The 15,067-nt window shown below is 45.4% G+C and overlaps 1 protein-coding gene across 4 annotated transcripts in view; it reads right to left on the bottom strand.

The window, feature by feature from the left end:
• The window catches only part of nsd3 (nuclear receptor binding SET domain protein 3), an 87,598-nt gene that overhangs the window by 4,284 nt on the left and 68,247 nt on the right, over window positions 1–15,067 (bottom strand). For 3 of the 4 annotated variants that reach the window (XM_070865975.1, XM_070865977.1, XM_070865976.1), the window contains 7 exons: window positions 12,789–12,997; window positions 11,646–11,758; window positions 9,828–10,097; window positions 9,489–9,605; window positions 6,076–6,217; window positions 4,812–4,918; window positions 3,142–3,346 (listed from right to left, as the gene is read on the bottom strand). In XM_070865975.1, coding sequence (XP_070722076.1) covers window positions 3,142–3,346; window positions 4,812–4,918; window positions 6,076–6,217; window positions 9,489–9,605; window positions 9,828–10,097; window positions 11,646–11,758; window positions 12,789–12,997 — 1,163 coding nt within the window. Of the gene's footprint in view, window positions 1–3,141; window positions 3,347–4,811; window positions 4,919–6,075; window positions 6,218–7,521; window positions 7,670–9,488; window positions 9,606–9,827; window positions 10,098–11,645; window positions 11,759–12,788; window positions 12,998–15,067 lie in introns of those variants that run through there. The other variant, XM_070865979.1, reaches the window with a different exon arrangement.

Below are 15,067 nucleotides of genomic sequence, written 5' to 3'. Positions count from 1 at the left end.
CAGCAGAGCTGGTCTCCAGTTAGTCTTGGGTAATCCTTGCCACTAGACCAAGGCCTAGCTCTGTCAAGCCCGTGTGGTAGCTGGTGTGCAACAGCCACTACACGTTAAAAAAATCCAAGCACAGGCATCTTCCACCCTTCAAGATGTAGTTCGGGACTTGGAATATTAGGTCCTTCATTGAAACACCTGTGAACTCATCCCTTTTTGGCGTGGAAGCAAGTCATCCTCGCTTCGAGGGACCGCCTATGATGATGGTGGTGGTTGCGATAATCATGATGAAAGTGCTTCGGTGTGATTTTCACGACCCAGCCGCTGTTCAGATCCACTTACTAAACACACCCAAAAACATGTAGGTTGGAGCAGTACAAAACCGCTGAATGTACGTTCTGCGATCGGATTTTTAAGTGGCTTTTCAGGATGTTTGGTTGAATGAATGATTCTCACAAAAATAAGGGGTCAACAGAGGTTCTAAAATGTGATAATCAAAGGGGTGGGGGGGAAACAGGGGGACACGCACACTTAAAATGATCACTATCACTAGAGAAAAAGTAAGAGGAAAACTAATGGGACTATAGGCGGACAAGTCCCCGGGACCTGATGGCCTGCATCCTAGGGTCTTAAAAGGAGGTGGCTGCAGAGATAGTGGATGCATTGGTTGTAATCTACCAAAATTCCCTGTATTCTGGGGAGGTCCCAGCAGATTGGAAAACTGCAAATGTAACACCCCTACTTAAGAAAGGAGGGAGACAGAAAGCAGGAAACTATAGACCAGGTAGCCTAATATCTGTCATTGGGAAAATGCAGAAGTCCATTATTAAGGAAGTAGTAGCAGGACATTTAGAAAATTATAACGCGGTCAAGCAGAGTCAGCATGGTTTTATGAAAGGGAAATCACGTTTGACAAATTTGCTGGAGTTCTTTGAGGATGTAACAAGCAGGATGGATAAGGAGGAACCAGTACATGTTGTGTATTTGGAGTTTCAGCAGATATCCGATAAGGTGCCACATAAAAGGTGACTGCACATCCTCCCCCCCCGCCCCCCCCATCCTCCTCTCCCCACCCCCTCTTTATGGGGGTAATATATTAGCATGGATAGAGGATTGGCTAACTAACAGAAAACAGGGTTGGGATAAATGGGTCATTTTCAGGTTGATAAACTGTAACTAGTGGGGTGCCACAGGGGTCAGTTCTGTGGCCTCGACTATTTAAAATCTATATCAATGACTTGGATGATGGGACCGAGTGTACTGGAGCCAAATTTACTGATGATTTGCTGGTGGGAAAGCAAATTGTGAGGAGGACGCAAAGAATCTGCAAAGCGATCCAGATAGGCTAAATGAATGGGCAAAAATTTGTCAGATGGAAGTATAATGTGGGAAAATGTGACGTTATCCACTTTGGTAGGCAAAATAAAAAAGCAAATTATTTTTTAAATGGGGAGAGATTACAAAATGCTGCGGCACAGAGGGATCCGGGGGTCCTTGCACATGAAGCACAAAAAATTAGTATGCAGGTACAGAAAGTAATTAGGAAAGCAAATGGAATGTTGGCCTTTATTGCAAAGGATATCGAGTATAAAAGTAGGGAAGTCCTGCTACAACTGTACAGGGTATTGGTGAGGCCACACCTGGAGTACTGTGTACAGTTTTGGTCTCCTTATTTGAGGCGGGGCGGGGAGCGGGGGGGGATTATACTTGCATTGGGGACAGTTCAGAGAAGATTCACTAGGTTGATTCCTGAGGTGAAGTGGTTGACTTGTGAAGAAAGGTTGAGCATGTTGGGCCTATACTCATTGGAGTGGAGTTTACATGAATGAGAGGTAATCTTATTGAAACATATAGGATACTGAGGGGGTTCGACAGGGTAGATGCAGAGGATCTTTCCCCTCGTGGGGGAATCTAAGACTAGGGAACATAGTTTAAGAATAAGGGGTTGCCCAATTAGAACTGAGATGAGGAGGAATTTCTTCTCTCGATTGTAAATCTGTAGAATTCTCTGCCCCAGAGAGCTGTGGAGGCTGGGTCATTGAATATATTTAAGGCGGAGATAGACAGATTTTTGAGTGATAAGGGAGTCAAGGGTTATGGGGAACGGGTGAGGAAGTGGAGCTGAGGCCAAGATCAGATATGATCTTATTAACTGGCAGAGCAGGTTCGAGGGGCCAGGTGGCCTATTTATGTTCTTATATACTGTAACTAGTAAAAGAAATTGTAGGAAAATTTGCAGTCAGCTGTTTTTATTTTTCCAATCACAGAATAAATACGTAGGTGAACCAACGTTCCCGCTAAGCTGTCGGTCTGGAGGCCCCACGCAGGCCGATCATCAGCTTCTACAGGGCAGAAACCGCGCATGTGCGAAGATTTGAATGGGCCACGCATGGAGTTAAAGGGACCACGCACTAAAAGAAAATTTGAGGGAACATTGATGTGAACTACAAAAAAATTAATTTACAACAGAGGGCAGTGGAATCTTCCTCACATAAAGGGTGAGAAATGTCCAGAATAATCCATCAGATGGGGTAGCAGAGCTGCAGAATTTAGGGGCCATTAAAAACACACGTCAGGCTGGGAGAGCCAGGGCATAACAACAACAACTTGCATCTTTAATGTAGTGAAACGTCCCAAGATGCTTCGCAGGAGTATTATGCAATAAAAATTTGACACCGGCCGCAAAAGTAGAAATTAGCTCACGTGACCAAAAGCTTGGTCAATGAGGTAGGTTTTAAGGAGTGTCTTAAAAGGAGGAAAGAGAGAGGTTTAGGGAGCGAGTTCCAGAGCTTGGGGCCGAGGCAACATAATGCACGGCCACCAATGGTTGAGCAGGTAGGGTTGCTCAAGAGGGTAGAATTGGAGGAGCGCAGACATCTGGGAAGGTTGTGGGGCTGGAGGAGATTACAGAGATAGGGAGGGACAGCAACCACCAACTATCACAGCAACTTGTCTTTAACTAAAGCCTTTAAAATACCTAACATTTTAACATACACTAACCCCACAGAGGCAGATTACAGCTAAAACAACACAGTTAAGAGTGCCTTAACTGTAACTATTATTTGTTTTAAAACACTACAATGAGACATGCGCATAGAACCTATTTCTGAGCTGCATGCAGTCCACCAGGTACTCGGTGTGATCAGTGCTTACCAAATGGTGGTTTGGTCAAGTTAAGGCATGAGAGGTGATATGCTTTGGGGCATTCCTTCTTGTCACACATCACCAGCTCGCCTCCGTCACAGCAGCGGTAGCAATAGTCTTCATGCATCTTTCGCACGTCTATTTTGGCTTTACGTTTCTTCATCTTCTTCTTCGCATTTTTTGCCTTTTCTTCATTTGCTGTTGCAGCAGCAGTCTGGTACATGCAAGAGACAAAAGTAAATAAATCGGCATTTCTGTTTCAAGAAAAGTCTTACCATGCATCACCAATTTCACTCCTGTTCAATGAACGCTTCACAGTTGCTTGTTTGTCTGGACTAAACCTTTCCCCTCTCTTTCCAGTGAAGTAGACTTGCCCTCCTCCCTAATATACCAGCTGGTCACAGAGCTTGAACTCTGATGTTGAGGATAGGTAACTGATGGCATTTTTTCTTGCTACCAATTTTGTGTGTGCAATTTGGCTGCCATGTTTACCTACATACAATAGGACATAGATTTAAAGGAATTGGTAGGAAGTTTAGAGGGGATTTGAGGAGAAATATTTTCCACTCAAAGTGTTGGGGGTCTGGAACTCACTGCCTGAAAGGGTGGTAGAGACAGAAACCCTCACCACATTTAAAAAGTACTTGGATGTGCACTTGAAGTGCCGGAACCTACAGGGCTACGGACCAAGAGCTGGAAAGTGGCATTAGGCCGGATAACTCTGTCGACACAATGGGCCAAATGGCCTCCTTCCGTGCTGTAAATTTCTATGATTCTAGGACTGTGCAGAACTGCATGGGCTGTGCAGCCCTTTGGGATGTACTCCGGATGTAATCTGCGAGTTCTTGCTTTCTCATCAGTCTGGATTGGATTTGAAAGCATCCTGCTTGAACATACACCATTTCCCATTACATAAGAACATAAGAATTAGGAGCAGGAGTCAGCCATTTGACCCCCTTGAGCCTGCTCTGCCATTCAATAAGATCATGGCTGACCTGATCTTGGCCTCAATTCCACTTCCCTGCCCGCTCCCCATAACCCTCGATTCCCTCATTTTTCAAAAATCTGTCCATCTCCGCCTTAAATACATTCAATGACCCAGCCTCCACAGCTCTCTGGGGCAGATAATTCCAAAGATTCACCACCCTCTGAGAAGACGAAATTCCTCCTCATCTGTTTTAAATGGGCAACCTCTTATTCTGAAATTATGTCACCTAGTTCTAGATTCCCCCACGAGGGGAAACATCCTCTCTGCATCTACCTTGTCAAGCTCACTCATAATGTTATACGTTTCAATAAGATCACCTCTCATTCTTGTAAACTCCAATGAGTACAAACCCAACCTGCTCTACCTTTCTTCATAAGACAATCCCTTCATCCCAGGAATCACCCTAGTGAACCTTCTCTGAACTGCCTGCAATCCAAGTATATCCCTCCTTAAATAAGACGACCAAAACTGCACGCAGTACTCCAGATGTAGCCTCACCAACGCCCTGTACAGTTGTAGCAGGACTTCTCTGCTTTTATCCTCCATCCCCCTTTCAATAAAAGGCCAACATTCCATTTGCCTTCCTGATTATTTGTCTGTCCTTTCCTTCTTTAGCTGGGCCCCAAGGCTTCGCTACTGAAATAAATCTCATATTTTACAGAGAAGCCCGGCTAGACCTCACAACACTCACCTTTGGACGCACGCCCAGGTACCCACTGCAGTTGGGAGCTCCACACTTGCACACTGTCTTTCCATTGCCCAAACAATCCAAATTATAATTGAAGGTCAGTTCAGATTCTAAAAGTAAAACAAGTGAGAATTATTTTACAAGTAGCTCCGAGGCAGCAATCCATTCAGAGGTCAGAAGACGTCAAACTGAAAAGCCAAGCTTGAATTGTTGATGATATCTGAACCCGGAAATGTAGTAATGCTCTGGAATACATCCTTACTTCCATCATTCTCTGTACACAGACGCAGCACAAGTATTTCAGTATCAAAAGCGGAGGGGGGGGGGGGGGGGGGGAAACATTCCGCAGTGAAATCAGTTTGCAACAGGCTCCCATGTCACACTTGTTACACTGCCTCAGACTTTAATATCACAGAACGTCATAGGTGAATAACAAACACAGTTAGTAAACATTAACTATGTAATAGCTGCCAGAATTCAAGTACATAATTTAAAAAAATATACCCAACTAGAAAACCAATTGGTTCATTGAAAGGAAGCAATGTCATTGGGCACTGATAAGCTGAGAAACAAATATTAACAATACTGTTCCTTCCTTTTTCAATAAGCAATGCCTTAATTTCAAAATTGTCATCCTTATTTTAAAATCCCACCATGGCCTCACCCCTCCCTATCGCTGTTATCTCCTCCAGGACCCCCACCCCCCCTCGAGATGTCTGCGCTCCTACAATTCTGCCCTCTTGAGCATCCCTGATTATAATCGCTCAACCATTGGTGGCCGTGCCTTCTGCTGCCTAGGCCTCAAGCTCTGGAATTCCCTCCTTAAACCTCTCCGCCTCTCTACCTCTCTTTCCTCCTTCAAGACGCTCCTTAAAACCTACCTCTTTGACCAATGCTAATTTCTACTTATGTAGCTCGATGTCAAATTTTTATCTCAGTATTCCTGTGAAGGGCCTTTGGACATTTTACTACGTTAAAGGCGCTATGTAAGTGCACGTTGTTGTTGTTGCAGTTATTTCTTGCGGTGTAATAATGAGGGGTGTAATAATGGGGGGTGAAGTGACTGATCACCTGGAATGGTAGGAAATTCAAATCTCCAGCTCATTATAGTTCATTCACTCATTTTCAGACAGATTCAATATATTAAAATATGTATTCTGAACGTATGAATGGATTTCTGTATTAACTTTAAAACGAATTTCAATAATGCAAAACAACTGCCTGCCATCCACTTCTAATAAAGCACCCCACCTCCGCACACTCTCACCTGCTCGTACGTCACTAAGTGCGAAGAGCCCAACGCGTGTGTCACCGTTCACCGTCCATTTCTGTGTCTCACAGTTTGGGTTGCAACTATGATTCATGAAGCGGGAGTAATTGCCTTTGGGTCCAGCGTCAATGATGCGATCCTGGAAACACAAATCAACATTTTGTTTTGGCTTCGCCCTTGACTGATGAGAATCTTTTTAAATCCCTGAAGCCTTTTCTGTTTAATGGCCTGCAGAACCGCCCCCTCCCCCGTCATGGTGGAAAGTGAGTACCTAGCTCACATGTGAATAATTTTTCTAAAAAAAAGTTACGTAGTGGCTAACTGACCCTGGAGGATCACAGCGGAACTCTGAAAACACAACGCGAGGAGTTTACAAGGGCCCTCTCAACACCAAAATGAAAATTAAGGTCTTGCTCTAACTCTAGGTTGCTTTCCATTTTAGTCATTGAATTCTGTGGCATTTGTGCAAAACAGATTTATTCAATTCAGGGCCTTATTTTGTTTGCCAGCATGGGCGTTAAAGACAGGCACTAAGGGAGCAGGTATTGTATCACATTGCATTTATTGTAGGCATTATATTTGCTGAAAATATTTCAAGGTGATAATCAAGAATGATTGCTGTGAAGTTAGGCAGTCACTACACATTGTAGTACGATCAAATAGCAGTGTCTGCTCGGGCAACAAACTGGTCCCATTAAAAGGCAGCACACTGCATAATTACAGTTCAGTTCTTTATCATTGGACGGCCAGGAGAAGTCAGCTTTATATTGATACAGGTTGAACCTCCCTTATCCAGAACTCCCTTATCCGGAACCACCCCTTGTCCGGAACCATTCCCAGCCACCAGGTGGCGCATGCGCAGAACTCCAACATGAACAAATTGAAGTCTTTCCTCGCTGTCGACTCCTGCAATCGCTGGCTTGACCCCACGAGCCCCTCTCCTCCCCCCGCACCCGCGCCCCCCATGATCTCTCTGCCGCACTCCCAGCCCCAAGCCAGCCAGCCCCGATATCCCCTTGCTCAGTACCTGTACCATCCAATTTAATGTGACCACCCCTCGTCTGGAAAAATCCCTTATCCGGAACAGGCCAGGTTCTGAGGGTTCTGGATAAGGGAGGTTCAACCTGAACCATCGTTTGTTATTACTCTGTATTAGCGGACATCTAGACATTGGAACCACGAGAGAGGGGAAGCCACCACAACTTCATCGGGTCATCAAGGCTGAAACACACTTTTTGTCCAAATCAGAGTGGAAACAGCCTCCTGGTGCTGAAGATAAAGTAGGGTTACTGTCTCCAAGTGGTTTTTGCTGTTCGAGTGCTTTTGTCCTCTCATCACTGCTTCTGTCCTCTCATCACTGCTTCTTCTGCCAGTCACTATTCACCAGGGCAGAAGGTCACCAGATACGTTGTACCAGATTCTTCACCAATACCACTCCAGCTGACTGCAAGAGAGGTACGCATAATCCAGGCTGACACTCCCAGTGCGGTGCTGAGGGAGTGCGGCACTGTCAGAGGTTCCATCTTTCGGGTGAGACGCTAAACCAAGGCCCAGTCTGCTCTCTAAGGTGGACGTAGATGATCATATGGCACTATTCAAAAAAAAAAAGAGCTGGGAAATTCTCCTCTGTGTCCTGGCCAATATTTACCCCTCAACGATCATCACAAAGTCAGATTATCTGGTCATCATCACACAACTGTTTTTGGGAGCTTGCTGTGCGCAAATTGGCTGCCATGTTTTCTAAATTACAACAGAGACTACACTTCAAAAAGTAAATAATTGGCTGTAAAGCACTTTGGGAAGTCCTGAAAGGCACTATAGAAATGCAAGTCTTTCTTGTTTGGCACAACAAATTGTCACATAGACTCCCTCTTTAGAATGCACTCCTCCTGGGAAGCACCAAGTCTCCACCTGATGCCTCTCACTGATGATACAATCGGTGACATGGGACTTCAGAATGAGTGCAAATTGGCACCTTTATCACTCAATGATATATTGGACCCAAGTTTCCACATGATTTGCGCCTGATTTTTAGGAGCAACTGGTGGAGAACGGACTATCTTAGAAATCGCAATTCTCCACATTTTTTTTTCTGCAGTTCTAGTCAGGTAGAACAGTTCTACTTTGGAACAGAATTTTATCTTCAAAAGGGGGTGTGTCCGGCCACTGACGCCTGATTTCAAAGTTTCCACAGTGAAAACGTACTCCAAACTAAAGTAGAATGGAGCAAGTGAAGATTTTTAAAGAACTGAAAAAACCTGTTCTACACATTAAAAAATCAGGCGCAGGTTACAAATTAGGCGTCCAGAACGAGGGGGGGGGGGGAAAGGGAAGTCATTAAATTCTACAGTCAATCCTTATTTATAATTATACAAATATTATACAAATAAATCCAACCTGAATAAACATTTATAAGCAAAGAAAAGATTAAATACACCATCTTCCTACCTGTGTGAAAGTGCTTCAGCCAGGGAGAATTCTGCAGCCGTTCGTGCCGCTGAGCGGGAGGGGGGAAAAGAGAAAGCCGTTCGTGCCGCTGAGCGGGAGGGGGGGGGGGGGGGGGGGTTGGGAGGAGAAAGCGGTTTGTTGTTGTGGAGGGGAGGGAGGGGAAGGAGACAGCGGCTTGTTGCCGTGGAGGGAGGGGAAGGAGACAGCGGCTTGTTGCCGTGGAGAGAGGGGAGGGAGGGGAAGGAGACAGCGGCTTGTTGCCGTGGAGAGAGGGGAGGGAGGGGAAGGAGACAGCGGCTTGCTGCCGTGGAGAGAGGGGAGGGAGGGGAAGGAGACAGCGGCTTGCTGCCGTGGAGGGAGGGGAGGGAGGGGAAGGAGACAGCGGCTTGTTGCCGCGCAGGGGAGGGGAGGGAGGGGAAGGAGAGAGCCGTTTGTTGCCGCGGAGGGGAGGGAGGGGAAGGAGAGAGCGAGAAGGGTAGCCTCAGTGCTGATGTGCTGATGGCAATGTTATTTTATTAAAAAATGTTCAAAAATTAAACAGCTACAAAGAACTACAAAAATGGCCGAGTGCCAATGTTTTTTTTCACACTGAGCATGCGCGAACGCTCCAACGCGCACGCGCAGCGTTGCCGACAGGAAAAAACTAATTTAAATAGTACCCGACCCCTCCCACTTACAAAATCGGCGCGAGCGTAGGCTCCGCCCTCCTGGGCGCCGCGCCAAACAGACAAGGAGCTGCAAAGCGCTCGAGAATAGCGCGTTTTTTTTCTGGCGCCGTTTTAGGCGCGAAAAACGGGCGCCCAGCTCGGAGGGGCGCCCGTTTTTTATCCTGTGGAAACTTGGGCCCATTATGTTGGAGTCCCAAGGATCAGCCAGAGACTTGGATTGTGCTTTTCCAATCCAGCCTTCATTAGCACCACAAAGTAATAGTTTTATACAGTACAAAGTAGTCACTGCCTTACCTTGGTTAAGGTCAACAAATAGAAATTGGTAATGTTGGTTTCGTGAGCATGTTTGATACGATTTCTGCATTCTTCTTCATCAATTAGCTCACCGACATACTCAGTCACGAATTGACCCTGCATGCAAGAATGACAGATGAGTCTCTGGAGAACATGCAAACGTACTTTGAACTGCAGCCTCCCTCCCTCCCGCACAATCTGCTTGAACATCCGCATAAAGTTCAGCATGTTGGACTGGAACACCTGTGGATGGCGCACATTTACATAGAGCCTACATCCCTCTAATGACAAAGACATTCTTGGCAAAGACAAAGGGAGGAAAGTGTGAATAGAGATCACCTTTTTGATGTCTACTTTAGTGCAGAGACCCCAGCCACGCGCTTCTGTTCTCACGAGCTCCGTCTCGGGGTACAGTCGCTTGGTGAAGCACTGGTTCTGACAGCGTTCTCCAGCTGGACAGACGGTGGGATGGCACTCGTACATCAGAATCCGGTTCAGACATTCAGAGTCCAGGCCGCAAGGGCTGTCGTCTGTGGGCTTACAGTTGCACCGTGGGATCTCGGACAAGTCAGCAAGGTGGATCTGTACTTTCCCAATCGGTTTGTTTGTCTGTTGTGGAAAGAAGACAAGTCAATGCACCGCATTTTATTGATGTAGATGCGTCATCATTTCGCCACGGTTGCTTGCATGTGAACAATTTGTACAAGCTCACTTCTACGCAACAGCCTATCTACCACGGAGATACACAAACGGTAAAATGAGGAGTCAAAGCACAGACTTGCTCTACTCCTATAATACGCCAACAGAAAACAACAAACACGAAAAGGAGTCTGAAATGTATTTTTAAAAAATGGCCAATGTAGTCCTGAGCCATGCAAATCAGTAGGTCTATGGTTTGACTGCCAGTCAGTGCCGACTGCGTTTTCCTGGGCTTGGCTGGGAGGGAAAAATAATTAGCCAGGGTTCCTGCTCCTGATCACTGCCAAAAGCTGAAACGTGACTGTCACAGCATCAGGACGGTTATAATTGCCCTGCCTCCTTCCAATCAGAGCTCAGAAAGCCTGCTGGATTATAAAGACATATCAGCAATGTTAGTGGGAAAACACTTCATGCGTTTTGGTCTCCTTTGGAGGGATAGACTTGCATTGGAGGCAGTTCAGAGAAGGTTCAAGAGATGATTCCGGAGATGAAGGTGCTGTCATGAAGAAAGGTTGAGCAGGTTGGGCCTATACTCATTGGAGTTTAGAAGAATGAGAGGGGATCTTACTGAAACATAAAAGATTCTGAGGGGGCTTGACAGGGTAGACGCAGAGAGGATGTTTTCCCTCGTGGGGCAATCTCGAACTCGGGGGCATAGCTTCAAAATAAGGGGTCACCCATTTAAAATAGAGATGAGAAGAAATTTCTTCCCTCAGAGGGTCGTGAATCTTTGGAATTCTCTACCCAGAGAGCTGTGGAGGCAGAGTTATTGAATATATTTAAGGTGGAGATAGATAGATTTTTGAATAATAAGGGAGTCAAGGGTTTATGGGGAGTGGGCAGGGAAGTGGAGTTGAGGCCAGGATCAGATCAGCCATAATCCTATTAAATGGCGGAGCAGGCTCGAGGGGCCAAATGACTGATTCCTGCTCCTATTTCTTATGTTCTTATGTTGGCTAGGCCCACATGTGAAGATTGGCCAGGCCCACATGTGAAGATTGGCCAATCAGGTGGAGTCCTGGGGCCATCAGTACCCCGAGGAACTGTACCCTAAGTGAGAGCCAGCACACCCAGGAGAAGGGCAAAACAAAATGGCATGCTACCGAGAGACGTAAAAATGAAATTACTATTTATTTTTAGTGAGAAAATTCAGATCTGAAAATGAACTTTCCAGGCAATGGATCTTTTATTAGCAAATGCTGTCAAATCAGGAGTGTTAAATGTAATTTATTTTAATGTTAAAAGTTACAGCAACGTGCTGCAGATAGTTCCTATTTAATTTCTACATTCAGCCGAACGGGGCTGCCCACTAGTAACTGAAAACAAAAACAAGGGTGAAAAATGATCGAGAAATAACATTTATTTGTGATTTAAAACAATTATTAGTTTCGTCAGAAAAATCATGGACACAATCTCAAGTGCGGTCAGTTTTACTTTTCATTGTTTGACAGGACTTACTTTAATGTATCTATAAGCTGGTGGCTTTCCCTCGTTGCGTTCATTTTCTAGTGCTTCCTTGCTCTCTTTCAGTGCTTTTAGCTCCTGGAATCGTTTAGCAGCTTCTTCCAGTGCTAGGAGTGGCAGAGAGTAACATTTTTATTTGGGACCAGTTTCACCTCCCGTCTCTACAATAACCATCGAAGAACTTAAGGGATTACTGCTAGGGCAGCTACTGGCCAACTGACAGAGCTCGCTAAACTCCAGTAATGATTCAATTCCTAGGAATTCAATAACTACCAAGCAACATCATCAGAACACTCAGCTGGGAAACCCAAGTAAGATTCAAAGTATTGGACAATCATTCACTTCAACTCCTCCTCAACCCAAACAGATTTCAACAACTGTCTTTAGGCAAAGACTGCTGTTAAAATCTGTCATGTCAGCCGTGGCTCAGTGGGTAACACTCTCATCTCCGAGACAGAAGGTTGTGGGTTCAAGTCCCACTCTCCAGGATTTGAGCACAGAAATCTCGGCTGATGCTCCCAGTGCAGTGCTGAGGGTGTGCTGCACTGTCAAAGGTGCTGTCTTTCGAATGAGACTTTAAACCTGCTTTTTCAGGTGGATGTAAAAGATCCCATGGCACTATTTCGAAGAAGAGCAGGGGAGTTATATCCCCGGTATCGTGGGCCAATATTTAACCCTCAATCAGCATCACTAAAACAGATTATCTGGTCACTATCACATTGCTGTTTGTGGGAGCTTGCTGTGCACAAATTGGATGCCGTGTTTCCCACATTGCAGTGACTACACTTCAAAAAGTACTTCATTGGCCGTAAAGCGCTTTGAGATGTCCAGTGGTCATGAAAGGTGCTATATAAATGCAAGTCTTTCTTTTTTTCTTTCAACGAGATGAAACGTATTCTAGGGAGGGATCCCCTTCCCACACCAGAATTGAAGGTTGACTAGGGACAGGTTTCAATCGATGCGGAGATGCCTATGCACTGGAGTACTCCATCACCTTACAGCAAGAGCTTGGATCGAGGAAACATTACAAAGCAGGTAATAAATAAGTGACAAATGTGCAATAATTGTCTTTCAGACTGGGGGCTGTTCATTTAGCATTAGTGAAAGACATTTCTGCATATATTCTGAAGATTTTACCTTTTTTGAAAATCCCGTTAATACCACCAGCTCGCCCATCAGAGACGTTGCCCTTGTCTCCTTCCAAGTAAGGGAAGACTCTGCCCTGATGCACCCAATAGTAATCATTCGATCCGAAGAAACGCACAGGGAATTCTCCTATATGGTGCTTCATTGCTTGAATGTTAAGTGGCACGGATTTGGGGTTACAAATCTCCGCTGGCCACCACCTGAAACAAATAGCAGGGTTAAGTATAACAGCGAGGAAGCACGGGTCATCACCACGTCACACTGACTTATCAACAATTTCATGAACAAATGAACAGGAGCAGTTTCAGAAATATGCAGTCTTTCTCGAACTATTGTCGTCTATCACCGACCCAAAACAGCAGAAAGGAAGCATCTGGTGTATAAAAATCTTGTTAAAGTGGGCAGCCTGCTCTGAATGTGTCCATCACAAGAGGTCAGTTGCACTGTTCTGATTGGTTGAATCTTCACAAGCAAAATACTTCACCATGATCCACTTATCTTGACCGTGCCATCTCCCATGCCCTCTCTGTTCCTATGGTCGCCATGGTTGCCGAGGCAATCTCTGACCACCTCCACGTTTCTCTCACCACCCACATACCCACTTCCAATCCCACTTTCTTTTGCTTCTGTCCCTGGATAAAATTCTCATCCAATAAGTCACAACTGCACTTTCAGATTCCCAGTTGCCCAGCCTCTGGCCCTGCATTGGTCACATCTTTGGCTGCTGTTGATTTGCTCAACCATTCCCTCACGTCCATATTTGCTACCCTTCTCCTGAGCAAAACATTCCGGTCTCCCATCTTGGGCACTCATATTCACTCCCTCATGTCTAAGGGACGCAGACTTGAGTGTGTCTGTGGCACAACTGGTTTAGCCATCCATCACCAGATCGGCCTTGATCACATCAAGTCTAAGGCCTCACTCCCCTCTGCCAAAACCATGCACTACTCCAGGATAAGATGGGCATGGATTAAAGAGGCATTAAAGGACTTTGGAAAGGCAAGGAAGGTTGGATAAGTGTGGTAGTTAGCAAGCACAGAAAGTTTGACAGTGGGTTTTTCAGGGGGGGTTGATGGCAGCTTGGAAAGAGAGTGGGGCAGTCTGAGGAGAGAGAACCATTTACTCAGTCAGCAAGTGGAGGGGGCGGGGGGGTGGTGAAGGGATGTTGGATGGTCAGCAGTTAATGGAAATGGGTCAAGGGAGTAGGAGACTCTGGCCTCTTGTCCAATCCCCCACTTCACCCTAATGTTAGTCACCATGCCTTCAGGTGCCTAGGCCTTGCCCTCTGCAATTCCTTTCTGCTTCTCCATCTCCCTGTGGCCTTTCCTTACTACCAAACTCTTTGACCAATCTTTGGGTCATCCCACCTAATCTTTGGCTCGGCATCTGCGTCACACACTTTGGGGCATATTCCTATGTTAAGGGCGCTATATGAATGCAAGTTATTGTTGTTGATTGATTCTTAGGAAATCTTGAAGTACACACAGAAGTTTTAAGTTCATAATGGAACCGCAGAAATTTACAGTACAGTGGTGACCATTTGGGGCATCGTGTCTGTGACAGTTCTTTGATAGAGCACTCAGAAACTAATCCCACAGCCCCTTTCTCTCCCCATAGACTTGTATCTTCCTCTGCTAAAAATAACGGTCCAATTTTCCCTTAAAATGGTGCAATGGTTTTTTTGCTTCAACCATTCCATCACAAAGTATTCCAAACTTCCACTACCCACTTACTTTATTCTCAAAAACTTTTGCCATATTCTCTGACACAGGAGATCCACTGTATTTGCATTTAAACCAGACTTCCTGCTAGAGAATCCCCCCCACCCGTTATTTAGCAAATAAATAGAAAAATTTCAATTGCCAAATTTTATCCAAAGGCAGTTTGGTACACGCATTGGAATTGTTGGTACCTGAACTAAACATATTAAAACAGATTTTTTTTTTTAAAGAACTGTATTCGCAATCAGAGGTTCCCGTCAAGTTAGTATAATTGATATAAAATTGGAGGCGTTTTCACATGGGTGTTCGCACTGTTCATCAAGCTTAGGGGTGTTACAACATGCAGTTTATTGACGAACCTGAAACGTTACCGCTGTCTCTCTCTCCACAAATGCTGCCTGACCCACTGTTTTTATTTGCATTTTATTTGCACTGCAGGTAGTGCTTTGACACGGATACCTCCTTTGAAATGGTTGGGTCCAGCAGCACGGAGTCACACCGTCAATTCTGCTAGCTCGGCAGCATTCTCTGGGCTAGCGAAGCAGAGGC

Source organism: Pristiophorus japonicus, chromosome 22 (genome assembly GCF_044704955.1).
Source record: "Pristiophorus japonicus isolate sPriJap1 chromosome 22, sPriJap1.hap1, whole genome shotgun sequence".
NCBI classification, from domain to species: domain Eukaryota; kingdom Metazoa; phylum Chordata; class Chondrichthyes; family Pristiophoridae; genus Pristiophorus; species Pristiophorus japonicus.
Note: the sequence above shows the minus strand (reverse complement) of the source record. Positions and strands in the feature narration are given on the sequence as shown.